At 38.4% G+C, this 13838-nt stretch overlaps 1 protein-coding gene across 3 annotated transcripts in view; it reads left to right on the top strand.

Moving 5' to 3' along the window:
* The window catches only part of PPA2 (inorganic pyrophosphatase 2), a 36714-nt gene extending 25107 nt beyond the window's left edge, over positions 1-11607 (top strand). The window contains exons 8-13 of one of the 3 annotated variants that reach the window (XR_007507762.1): positions 1640-1767; positions 3584-3669; positions 5074-5102; positions 5195-5264; positions 10354-10393; positions 11424-11607. Coding sequence is in view for 1 of the 3 variants with exons in the window: in XM_049814796.1 (XP_049670753.1) it covers positions 1640-1767; positions 3584-3669; positions 5195-5264; positions 10354-10393; positions 11424-11452 (353 nt within the window). In the remaining 2 variants the exon portion in view is untranslated. Of the gene's footprint in view, positions 1-1639; positions 1768-2287; positions 2407-3583; positions 3670-5073; positions 5103-5194; positions 5265-10353; positions 10394-11423 lie in introns of those variants that run through there. The other 2 variants (XM_049814796.1, XR_007507763.1) reach the window with 2 other exon arrangements.
* The last annotated feature ends 2231 nt before the right edge of the window (positions 11608-13838 follow it).

Below are 13838 nucleotides of genomic sequence, written 5' to 3' on the forward strand. Positions count from 1 at the left end.
TATCAGATGCCTATGGACACTCAGCATATCTTCTCACATAGGTTTGGTCTCACAGTTCAGTCGACATGTCATCTCTCTTGGTGGTCTACAGAGAATTGCATGGTCTGTAGCACAGCCCTTTTTCTCTTCTCCTACTGTTCTCTTTAGAAACACTTGAATGTTCAGGTTCACAGACTAGATTTTAAAATGACATTTGGCACTTAAAGATGGAAAGCACATGACTAGGTGTCAATTCTGTGGACTAAGCAACTCTGAAGATCTGTTTTTATAGGACTGGATAGACAGAAGAGTATCCATCAGGAATCACTGCCAAACAGGAGATGTCAGTGAGTGAGGTGTACCTGTGGGAGAAGAGAATGAAGTAGCCAAGCAGTATGGAGAGAGAGCAAGAGGCAATCAGGAAGGCAGAAATGAGCAAGTGACTTGCAGAACACTAGAGAAGGAGAATAACACCATGGAAGGTGGCCTGGGCAGACTGAGGTTATGAAATAGCTGGAAGACTGTGTGCAAAGCACAGCAATAAAAAGTCAACTCCCATTTCCATCAGAAGTGACTGTAGGAGGGATATAGATGGAAAGAGAAGGATTACACCAGCTACCAGAAGTACTTGGCTTCTGGAAAGGACAAAATCCTTTATTGTATCAAAATCAATCAGAATTGCATTGAAGGCTTTTCCATATAAACATGTTGCCAGAGAGTTAATTTGCCAAGGGGCTGATAGGACCAACTCATTGCAAGTGACAGGAGTGATGGTAGTCTCGCAGGACAACCTGGTAAAATTTGATATGCATAGCAGAAGTAAACGTTTAAGATCATGAACCGCATCTTTGCTATAGCAGTATAGCCCTCAAGCGGAATTACTGTGTGACTGTTTAATCTCTCTGTACCCACTGTGGCAGTGCTCATCTCTGCCTCCCAAGGGTGTCCTGCAAATGGCATGTGTTCCTCTTTGTGTCCTGTTCCATCTTTGCACGGTAGGATTATAGAGGTAAAGGTAGAATTGGCTTATCACTGTGAGTATACAGATATTGTGGGGTTATCAGTAGAGTTAGTGCTTAGTGCTCCTGGCACGTGTCTGTCTTGTATCTAATGGACTGAATTTGGAAGTAATGTGAGCAAAGGGATGCCTTTAATATAACTTTGAGAAGTCAAGCCTGTATTTTGTTTTGAGGTGCTGGTTTAAAAATCCATGTGTTGAAATTGTTTTTACTAGCTATTCTTTCATTATCAAAAAATGCCTGTAGTCCCTGCAGTTGCTGGGGGAAAAAATTACCTCACTGAATAATCTAAGTATTGCAAGAGGTACCTACTGAGAGGAAAGCCTGTAAATAGGGAATTTTCTTCCTCTCCTGTTACAGGTATGGTCCTTTTATTCATTGTCCCTTTGGGTCTTAATTAAAGAAGGGCAGGAGGCAACTGTTTTACCTGTTTAGTGTGGTTGTGAAATCATAAGATATCAACTGTGGGCAGCTAATGTAATAAAGTGGAGTTCCCCAATGACTTTGGAAGTGCTCAGTGAAATCAGATTGCTTGCAGATCCTTTATGAGACTTTAAAAAATGAATGTTACAAAAACTGTGAGTAAAATGACCAGTCTCTTTTTTTTTTTTTTTTTTTTTTTTTTAAAAAAAACCCTACAGATATTGATGATGTCAAGAGGCACAAACCAGGTTACCTTGAGGCTACGGTTGACTGGTTCCGATTCTATAAAGTCCCTGATGGTAAACCGGAAAATCAGTTCGCTTTTAATGGAGAATTTAAAGACAAGGTGAAGATAATCCAAAATTAAAGATACATTGTTCTGTCTGTGGCCTCTTTTAGTATATCCAGAATATTTGAAACTGTAAAGGAGGACGTTTAACAATAAAAATTCTTATACGAGGGATCTTTGAATACAATTTGTTAGGCTAGGAATAAATAATGTTTGCTGCCTTCCATTTTATTCAGGGAGAATGCATAGGTTATTAAAGGAAGTCTGCAAAAAAACATTCAGTCCTAATCCTGACGAGACTTGCACATGCATCTGTGTGTTTGTAGGGTTCTTTTCACAGCATTTTCATTCTCCTTGTCAGAGAAATTAATGGATTGCCTTTTCAGGTATTTTTTCAGTCCTGGTTGATAAATTTTCCTTCTTTTTTTAAAGGCTAAGCAGTATGACAGACAGTGGGTTGCAGATTTTTTCATATTTGGTGTTTGCTCAAGGTATACTTTTTCCTGGTAATTCTATGTAAAAACATTTGAACTGTGTTTGGCTTGAAGGCCGAAAAAATATTTTTCCCTTTTTTTAGAAAAAAATGAATGGCATTTTAAACTACCTACAGTAAAAATGGCCAGTGTTTGAAAGGAGAGTAGACCTGGGAATAGACCTTGCTGAAGAAAATACCTGGATTTTACCAGAGGAAATTGGGTATGATTTGAGTAAGAGAGCTTTGCAAATCATGCATTGCACGCTCTCTGTAGACTATTTTTGGCAAAGAATCACAGGTTCCTAATGAGTGATGTCCATGTGTCAGCTAGTTCAGCCTTGCAGTGTGCTATCAAAGTTATAAAATGCCTTCTAAGCAGCACAGGCAACTGTGCATGTTTTGTCTGGTTAAAGAGATGCCCTGACTCCCCTCTGCACTAAAACTGTCTTTTAAATCAATCAAATGTAGAGCTGTAAGGCTTGATAACCTGATCATTCCCCTGTTCTCCCAGGAACTGCTCTTGGAGATTTTCATCCTCTGTAAAGCAGAGTGTTGCTCTGTAGCGACAGTTTAGTGGTATATCCCTGTCAGGCCATTGGAGTTCAGGCTTGAGGCACTGAATGCCCCAAGATAGCTGGTTTGGAGCACTTGAATAATTCTCAAGCATTTCTAGAGACCCAGGATGTGGCGAGGCAGCCGTGGCTGTGCTCCAGCAGCTCTGGTGAAGTTCACAATGTTCCAGTGGCATTTTGCCAGGTCACTCCTTGTTAGGAAATGTGAATGTTCTGTTGGCAGCTTTTTGCAAGCCAGTCTAGATATCGTCATCTGGACGCTGAGGGCTTATTTTACTTTATTTTTTTGAAGCATTTTAATCCCCACCCCACCCCCCAATATTACTTTGGTTTTAAACAAACAAAAACTGTTAAGCAGCTGACATGTTACATTGTTGCAAATGCTTAAGTATATGATTAGGCAATTAATGAAGTAAATGCAAATTTTGCCACTAGAGGGGAAACCTTAACTCTTACCCTGATGTGCACGTGTAACGGAGGAGTCATACCTCACACACTTTGTCCCACTTAGGACCTGGTACAGTTTTCTACAGCTGTAGGTGTCTGCTTAGCATCTAGTGCTGATGTAATTTTTTTCCTTCAGCCTTCATGTTTTCTGGCTGCAGGCTGAGGGAAAGTCCTGAATGTGTTGCCAGTGTATTTGACAGATAGTGAAGTTTGTTTCTTTTCATAAAAAGGGTGTTTTATTTTCCAGAAATTTAATGAGACCTTGAAGGAGGCCCCTTAAAATAGCACATGAAACAGTATGTTTTAATAAACTAGTTCTGTGGCTTTTTTCTGCTTAATAACATTTTAATTCATAAAACTTTTCCTTGATGTAAACTAGGATTTTGCTGTTGAAATTATTAAATCCACCCATGAATACTGGAAAGCTTTGCTTCATAAAAAAGCTGATGGAGGCACTATTAAGTGGTATGTATCCAGTCGCATCTTTTCCTCTGTGTATTGTGCTGGTACTGGTGGTATTCAACATGTGGCAGCTATGCATGAACTTCTCAGATTTATTTATTTATTTACTTACTTACTCTGAGGTGACAGGAATACTCATGGTTTTGATTGATAATTAATTGATAATAGACTATGATTGACTAACTGCACATTGTATGACAATGATTTACTGGTATGTGGTTCCAAAAATATATTGATTATATAGAAGTGAGATAGATTACTTCAACTTTCAAGAAGTGGCCCCAGAGTGTGTGTTTGGGATGGTTTGGGGAGAATCTTGGTATACCGTGCAAAACCTCTTGTCACTGTTCATTCCATCCTTCAGTGCTGCATTGCTGTGTTGCAAAATTCTTTTGCAGCTTAGCATTTCATATTTTGTAGTTGCTCTCTGAAATGAGAGAACCAAATTACTGTTCTTTACTAGCCTTTGGCCTGATGTAAATTAAAATGGACTTCATTAAGCTCTCTGGACTGGTTTGCATTGGCACTTCTGGCACAGAGGCCTCGAAGAGCAGGCAGGTATCTTTGCCTGGTGCTTTCCAAGGGCTCTAGATTGCCATTAGCTAAAGCAGAGGGCAAAGGCTATGGGGAAGCTGTGCTCAGATAGTCGCTCTTGTCTTCTACTTCATTAGGAAATGTGACTTTCTCTCTTGGAGCCATTTGAACACCTTAGCAGTTAGACAGGTTGGGAGTTCTGCTTTAGCATGGAAAGAATATGTAGGATAATATTCAAATTTTGGTCTTGGATCATTTCAGAGGCACTTTGAGCTTCACGTTCACGAAATTCAAAAATAAAGTTGCAGTCTTGCTTTGAGGAATTGAACTTCTTGCCATTTACTGTGTAGGATTTTAAAAACTCATGACTAAACTCACTTTTGGTGTGAAAGGATATATATTCATAGGGAAACGTTTCTGCCAACTATTTGGTCCCAGAGTTTGTCTGCTCTGTGGAAGCAGTACAGGTATCTGCTGCTTTAGGTAGGAGCAGAATTTTGACGTTTTTCCCTTCTTGTTAGACACTGCGGGCAGGTTCCTGCAAACCAAGGGTGGCCTGCCACAGAATCTGGCCATCTTTCAAGGCACAAGAGACAGGAGAATATTCACACCATCTGTGCTAGCCATCTAGGTGGTGCTCAACTCCCTCTCTGCTGACTTTTTGGGGGGATTTAGTTTCTTAACTGTGGTCCTCTGAACTGTGCCCAAGTTAGCTGCCAGAAGCACCAAGTGTGAGCACTGCTTGTGTTCATATAGAACATATCGCCTAAAAACCCCCTCAAACCCAAAGAAACAAAGAACACCCCTCCACACCCCTGTTTCCTTCCAGCATTACTGGTTACTTCGTGTTTTTGACTTCCTCATTTCTTGCAGGTACATATTTCTGAGCTCTGTATGTGAAGGTGGGTTTTTTTTTTTTTTCCCCATAGGTACTTAATTGTGTGTGGCTCTTTTCCACTGATTGATAAAACATGTTTTTAATTTTATTTTCCAGCACAAATGTTCTGGTGAGTGGCAGCCCATTTTGTTGCAGTGAGGAGGATGCCCGGTTGATTGTGCAGTCGGTAAGGATAATATTTACTTTTTTCCACCTTTTTTTTTTTTTATAAAGTGATTAATATGAAAAGAAGATGCAGAGCTCCAGAACTGAAATAAAGCAGCTAAACTGAAATGGTCCTTAAACAAAAAATTAAGGCATAAAATAAAAGTAAGACCACAAAGGTTGTGGGGGAAATGTACATTATAATATAAACCTTTCATTGCAGTGGTCTAATTGTGCTTTCTGGCAGGTTCATTACTGTTCTGGTAAGGGGTTTTTTGTTTTGTTTTTTTTCTTCCCCTCCTTCTGCAGTGCTGTTTCTTCTGATCCTGAATAGCAAGATGGACTGCTATTTGTATCTAGCCTGCTGTCTTCTATGTCTCCCCTGTTGCCATGAGTTACCACCCAGTGTTAGAACTCATTGACTAGCTGACTGTAGTCCCTAATCACTAAAGGGATCCTTTGTTTGTCTACTTGCATAATTAAATGTATTGCTGTAAGAGGGGGATGCTTTTTTGAATGTTTCTTAAAGAATGCCTGTCATATTCTGAAAATTAACATAAAATTAAAACATGCAGGTTTCATGTTCAGGCAAGAAAAATGTCCTGCAGGTCTGATGCTTTCATGTGCCAATGCAAATTCTCTCCATTTTAAAATATGCTAGTTTGGATGCCAGAAGTTAAGCAAAGTTACCAGAAATTACATGGGGAAAAGTACCCCCAAGTATTGCCTTTTTTTTTTTTTTTTTTTTTAAACATATGCCATGATTGAGCCTGTGCTCATGACCACATGAGCATGGCGGGTATTTTGCACGTGTGCATGGCTGCCTGGGCAGCCAGTGTTTTGCCCCAGTAGTCACAGTAATTATGCAAGTTCAGGTGTCAAAGGAGACGCCATCCAATGTCTGCGCAGTTAACATTCCAACAGCATTTCTATTAAGAATGTGTTGTCCTGGGTGGTGTTCTGTCACAAACAAATAAGACTGTCAGTTGCAAAGAAGAGTTGGTTCAAGTCATAAAGAAGTGCCAAACCTGTTTCCTATTCAGGTCTCTTGCTTTCAGCGCTTTCTTAAAAGTACCTTTATGGTTGCACATGTGAATGTTGATTAATGGGACTTTAAGTTTTAAATGAAAGAAAAACTAATTTTGGAATTCAAATATGTTTTTAGACATGTCAGTCACAGCTATAACCAAATATTTACCTCCTCTATACTTCCAAATTTACAATAACTTTTAGTGAGTGTTTAAATGCAACTTAAATTTCAAGTTCAAATGTATTTGGAATGTGACAAACCTGCAAAGGAATATTCCCTTATGTGTTCTGTGCTGTTTGTACTTTGAAGCATGTAAGGTAAATAATTATCTGTGTAAATTGGCATTATCCATTATTTTGACTCTTAATAATAGATCAAAATTTTTCCTGGTTTTTTTGAGGAGGAGGTTAGTAAAACCAGTTCATAAAATTGGTACCTTGTATCAAACTTTAATGTCTCTTTTTATTATGAGTGCTTGCCTTCTTATCAAATATTACCACTTCTTGGCTTTTTTGTGCCTCACGTTTATTTATTTTTCTTTTTTAAGTTATACTGGTTTTAAGTTAAACTTCTTGTGAAGTTGTCATCACATACTCCTTTCCATCATTCTGTTTAAGTTCAGTCTAAATATTTTAATTGTGTCTTTGCAGGGTACTGTCTCTTGGTACTTTTCAGACAGGGAAAAGATTCAATGCTCTTTTAAACACTGTTCATACTGCATGCAATTTCCAATCTCTGACAACTAAAAAAAGTAAAATGCTCTTGAATTATGATGGGTGGACAGTCAAACTCTAAATATAAGCAGGGAGGTTGACTTGCACATTTCAAAAAAGTATCTTTTTGTCTAGTACGCTACACTGCCCACTTTGATTGTCAGGCATTCATCTCTTTCAAACTGAAGTGAAAGTACATGAGTGTTGGCTGCAGAATTTTAATGGCTGTGGTAATTTTAAATGAAAGCTGCCTGTGTCTGGGAGTTTTTTGTTTGTGTTTTTTTGTTGTTTTTTTTTTTTTTTTAACTAAAACCAGATACATTTTCTTCTAACTTACGTCTATCTATTAACTTCTGGATAAAAACAGAAGAATGAAAGCTAAGGTAGAGATTTTGTATGCAAGTAAAGTGAGAAACATTTCAGCTACTGCAAAATTTCTGAGCTACTTGTGCAGTGAGAGCTGATTCCCTACAATTCTGTTTCTTGGGTCAGGCTCCAATTACGGAATTTTTGAGTGGGTGATAATTGCCTTAAATCAGGTATATTGAATTCTTAAAAACAAAACAGAACCACCCAAAAAGCAACACTCAGTATTGTTATGAACCAATTTTTATGGTGAGCAAGAGAACTATAAGAACCAAATGGAAAACAAACAAATCCTTACCAAATTGTGCACTAATCAGAATTTCACATAGATTTTTGACGGGGTAGTTGCCAAGATAGTCCTGTTGATTTCAGTAGGATTTATTGTGCTTATTATTTGACCTTTCATTATTTTATAGATACGGGACCAGAACAGCTTGTCTGTCTTGGGGAATTTTCACTCCCACTGAGTTAGTTTCTAGATGATAGGCATGTGTACTGTCATATGTATTGGTGGCAAACTGGGAATGATTCTACAGTTGGTGAAGTTCATGTCCAGTCAATCCTAAAGAGATAGAAGATAATCTGTGCATATGGGAACACACACTGAACATTTGAACCAGCCAAAATTTACACCAGCCCCCTGCAACTACAAACCCAGTTGAGTTTTAACACTAGGTAGTGAGTATTTCTAGTGTTCTCTAGCCTCTGAAAATTGTTCCATCTCTTTCTTAGCTCCAGTGTTAGTGTATGTTGAAAACTAAACCCAGGAGGAATAAAGCTTCGTAGCTGAATGTGTTAGTGCTAAGATGTACTGTTTATTTCAGGCTTTTAAGTGCTGCCATCTGTAAAACGTGACCAGGACAGCCAAACCTTTGTTTAACATTAATCCTGAGAACTGCTTGCTCACTTGCTCTGTGAAGAAGCTGCTGAGGACTTTGCAAGTTGGAAAATCTCCAAGACAATCTATATATAGTTAGCAGAGCAGTGTTTCTCAGACTTATCACATAATTCTTCCCCTATAATACTGGAAAGTGGACTAGGAAGGCTTTGCTAGATGAGGTCTCTTTTGATAAAATGCAGAACTGTGTCTTACAGGGGAAAATACTTGGCTTTTCCTGATAATTTAAAAATTTAAAAAAAAATTTTGAATCTGTAACTAATGTGTTTCAAATAATTCAGATCTAAGCAAGAAAGTCTGTTAACTGCCTTTCTCCCTGCATGTTTTCTGTGAGAACATTTCCATTTGGGACTTCGTAGAAGCAGAATTTTCTGTTCAGTGGCCATTTGTGAAACAAAAAATAGGTGGGGTTTTTGCTCTGGGTTTTTTGTTTTTGTGGGTTTGTTTTGTTTTGTTAAATTATATTATTTACTTGGCTGGTTTTTTTAAACAGTGTTCCAAATGAAAGGGTTGTGTAGTAAAGAGATTCCTCGTTTGGTGGGATATGGGTTTGATTTGTTCCTGGTGGGAAGGTGTTGAGTCCTTATATCAAACTTTCTGAGTAATTATCCCAGAAGTGGGAGGCACCTCCTTATACATGGTGACCACTGGTTCTCCCTGCCTTATGAGATAAAGCTTTGGTTTTACTGGAAAGAGAGGGGAGATTCTGGTGTTAAGGCCTGGAAGACGCTTTACATAAAGCACAAGAGCTCTCCATCCCCACATCTAAGAAATCAGGAAAGGATGGCAAGAGACCCACATGGATGATTCAAGACCTGCTGGTCAAAATAAAGGGCAAGAAGGAAATACACAGAAACTGGAAGCAGGGACAAGTATCCTGGGAAGAGTGTAGGGACATTGCCTGGTTATATAGGGATGGGGTCGGGAATGCGAAGGCATGGTTGGAGTTGAACTTGGCAAGGGACACAAAGAGTAATAAGGACTTCTATAGGTATGTCAGCCAGAAAAGGAGGGTCAAAGAAAATGTACCCCACCCTGATGAACACAACTGGCAAACAGGTAACAGCAGTTGAGGAGAAGGCTGAGGCACTCAAGAACTTTTTTAACTCAGTCTTCACTGGCAACCTTTCTTCCCACACCTCTCAAGTGGATGGACCTCGAGGCAGGGACCAAGGGAGCAAAGTCCCGCTGTAAGAGAAGGTCAGGTTTGTTACTGCCTGAGGAACCTGAACATACATAAGCCTACGGGATCTGATGAGATGCATGCCTTAGTCCTGAGGGAATTGGCTGATGTAGTTGCCAAGCCAGTCTCCATGATATTTGAAAAGTCATGGGAGTCAGGTGAAGTCCTTGGTGACTGGAAAAAGGAAACATTGCACCTACTTTTAAGAAGGGTTGGAAGGAGGACCCGGGGAACTACTAACCTGTCAGCCTCGCCTCTGTGCCTGGGAAAGATCATGGAACAAATCCTCCTAGAAGCTATGCTAAGTCACATGGAGGACAGGGAGGTGATGTAATACTGTGATTGAATAGTGGTGTATCCAGCTTTGAAATAGACCTGGACTTACAGTCCTGGACCTGTTTTTTAAAATGATTTGTCATTTTCCACAGAATTGAATCCTACTCTGTCAAAATGTGGTTGTAAAAGAGTTTAATTACACATTAATTTAAAAATGTTTGCATATATGTAATGTAAATTGTGTGCGTGTGTGTTTATATTCACGTGTACCTTCATACTGGAAAATGTAATGTAGTTGGAAAGGCATTTTTTACTCATATATAAACAGCAAATTCTATAACTCTCAAAGACAATACAGTAGGAAAATCCCCTTTACATTAGGTAAGATGTTGATCTATTACTCACTATGTGTGTTTTGTCATTTATGTGCAACCAAGAAATTCGTACAGTAGTTACAGGGAAAAAAAAAAAGGGAAATTCTGTAAGGTAGAGCATTGCCCTGTGGGGGCAAGAGAAAGTTCTGTTTGTATTAATATCTCTTGACTTAAGCAGTAGAATGGCTTTGAGTTTTGGCGCTACCTGTGAAACTTAAACTAAACGCTGATATGTTGCTTTGGTTTTTGTTTTTTTTCTTCTATTTTTTAGGCACCAGTGCCTGTGAATGGAGATTCTGCTTCTCCAGAAGGTACATTTTTCCCCAAATGCCATGTGATTTCTTTGTTTGCTTTAAAAATTGACATAAAAACTGTCATGTTGAAAAAATGTGGGTTTGTGCATATGAGAATGATAATAGTTCTGTTCTGTCAGACTGTAATTCCTGTCCACTGTTAAATAGAACATGGGGAGAAATTCATGGATGGTTTGTGGGAGAAGATTGCTTTTGAAAAGTGTAATCCACATAAAAAGATAAGAAGGCTGAATTTTTTTGTCACTGATCATGGAAGGCAAATGCATGACCTTTATCCTTTTTCAAGGAGAAAGGTTGCTTTGCCTTAGTTTTTGTCGTTCCTCACAGTAGCTACCTAATCAAATAAACAGCCCCTTCTCCTAAAAGTGACATAACCATACTTAATTTTTAAGTGTAAGTTCTAAAGACAAAATTCTGTCTTTCATTATGACAGTTTTTCATGTTAACGGAACATGTGTTTTTCGTCAAGAAAGAAGAATGCATCCTACATTTTCATTTTTGTTAACTACTTTAAAAAAAAGACTTTTTTTTTACTGGCAGGAACTATAGAGAAGACATACGTGCTTTTTGAGATGGAGGGAGTTACAGAAAAACTAAGAGAAACTTAGTCATGAGTCGAGTTCCAGATTGTTTGCAAAGTAACATCTGTGTAGTCCATGTCATGGGAAAGCAAGTTGCATTCCATTTAGCCTTATATGGCATGCCAATAAATAGCATTTATTTACTGAACTATTACATCTCAGGCCTCTGACAGACAACTGAACATAATCTGCCTGATCTTTGATGTTTTCCAGGGATGGTCACATCAGCATTGTAACTTGTTGCAGGATTGTTTCAGCCAAACTGTTAAAGTGAACAGATACTATTTTGAGGCTGTGGTTTACATAGGCTGGTGATAGAGCTCACCAGTATTGTTACAGGAGGGGATATAGCTGAAAGGGCGGAATGTTGCTTTTTCAAGTGTTTGTGTCTGGCTAGTTGTATAGTACTAATGTCATTCTTGATGTGTGTATTTTTTTTGTTTTAGTTGATTCCTGGCACTTTTTTCCCAAGTGATCGTCAAAGTGTTCTGAAGCTGCATCATCAAATCTTAAAGCCATCCCTTTTTTGAAGACAGGCAAAAGCACCAATTGTTGGGTTCCTGTTGAAACAACTTTTCAACTTGTGTAAACCTTCTGTCATGTAAATAAACACTGACATCACAAAATGAATGTTTCCTTTCTATGTCTGTCTTTGTGCAGGGTGGAGCAGAGGGAAGAGGAGGACTTGCTTGTTTGTTTCTGAGTCTCAGAACTCCAGAATTGCTCTTATCCACTCCTGAAGTGTAGCATCAAATGAGATGGGAGATAAGGTGTTTTCAACCTTGTTCTCCAGATTTTGGAATAATCCAGCCATCAGGTGCATAGAAGACTCTGTTAATTTGTATTTTAGGGTTTATCTGGCCACCCTTACTGTAATCTGTTTCAAGTAGACAATATTCTTTATGTAATAGGCTTAGCAGTTTACCATGTTTTTTCAATATGCAACTGTGCATTGTTTCCTGAGTTGTAGTCACTGTTCTGCCCAGTTGTCTTTGCATGCTTCATAGAGTTATGAGCAGAGCGTATTTGTTTTAAAAAAAACAAATACAACTTCACTCCAAAGAGTAATTCAACTAGGGAAGGGCTAATGCTGTAACAATTGAAGTAAGGATGCATGTGTGCTCTGTACTACATCCTGTTTTGATAACTTGTGTGTTCCATCACACAGGAAGGACTTTCCTTATGGAAAGCTTCCATTTTTAGAATTGTGTATGCCTGATGGCTTTTCATAGTTCCTCATTCAGTGAGACAAGATTAGTAAAATGTATAGAACTGAGCTTTGTGCTTTCATGGTAAAAATATCTGCCGTTTTTTCTACTGCAGGATTATATCTGGCCTGTTTGTACCCAGGGTGTTCATTAAAAACAAAACCAAAAAAAGCCGGCTGTTAAGTAGAAAGAGAGGAAATTATAATATAGACAGACAGCTTTATCCAGCTTGTTACTGAGACCAAAGGTGAGCATTGTCTGCTTTGTATGATGACTGAAATGAAAGGTTAATATTGCTGACACACGATGGAGATGGAGGATAAAGAACTGAAAAGGTTAGGCTGTGGCTTGCCATAGAGGACTAACTTTTCCTTACAAAGAATAAGTTATTAGTTAGAAAGCTTATGCCTTTGGGAATTTTTCTTTGATTTTAGGAGGTGATTTTCCTGGTCTAGAGACTTTCCTGTAGAATATTGTCTAGTGTGTAAGCACCAGTCACTTTGGACATCTCAGTTTGGGCCTCAGCACTTAGGAGTAGAGAGAGTTCTCCCATCTGCATAGAGTTTTGCATTGTTTTCTACACAGTTTAGGTGTGGTATAAAAAATGCAACGTAAACCTCAGATATTAAGGACTACTTTTTTTTAAGTCAAAAGATACGTTGCATCCAAAATACATTTACACTACTGATCTCCTATACTTTATTTTATCCTTTAGAATTCTAAGTATATGCAGCATTGTACCTAGAGATATAATGGCCTTTTTTTTTTTTTTTAAGTAGAGTAAATGTTTCCCTAGTGTCTTGGGTTCTTGTGCAGCCTCTCAGTATGAGATTACTCTGGTTAGAGGTGAGCACTTGTAGGAGTGCAGAACAGCTGCTGTATTTGCCCGTTCAGTGGTACATCTAGGAGTCTAACTGTTCTGTAAAGTGCTTAGGGACAGCTGGACAATGAAGGGCACTGTGTAAAATCAAATTATCTTCCCTGTACAATGGTCACTGCTGTCCTTATGTCCTTACCCCCCCCCCCTTTTTTTGTTTAAGACATAAAGAGCTGTATGCATATGAAAAACAAGTATTGATTACAAACATACCCATGCTGAACTATCAAGAGTAGGTCAGAAGTTACTTCATTTTTACTTCAAATAATTTTAGTAGTGTTTATTAATTTATAACTGTGTTGATGGCATGTGGTTAGGAATTCAGGAGAAATAAATTTCTAGATCAGATTAGACCTTGTGCAAGAAAATAACAAATAGTACTTGGGAAAGCTGAGAATTGAAGTGATTGGAAATGCCTAATACTATCATAAATTCGAAAATGTTAAAATATTTCTTCCATGTAGAGTATATAAACAGATGACTGTCTTGTGTTCAGACTACTTTCAACATGTGTTTATGCACATTTTCTAAAGATTTTTCCCAAGTGGGATAAAAAGATGTACTGTTACGTGTAGCCTTGCTGCTAAAATGTACTGAATGCTACTGACGTGGATTTCAGAAATGAAGCGTAATGAAATAGCTGTGGAGAGAATGTCTGCTAATAAGAGGATTAGGGGGATGGGACAGAGAAACTGTATTTTTCAGATCTCCTCAGGAAGAATAAAGTTGTGCAATAAACACATTTTTTATTTTATTTTGGCTTTTTTCGCAGGCTG

Source organism: Accipiter gentilis, chromosome 12, assembly GCF_929443795.1.
Source record: "Accipiter gentilis chromosome 12, bAccGen1.1, whole genome shotgun sequence".
NCBI classification, from domain to species: Eukaryota; Metazoa; Chordata; class Aves; order Accipitriformes; family Accipitridae; genus Astur; species Astur gentilis.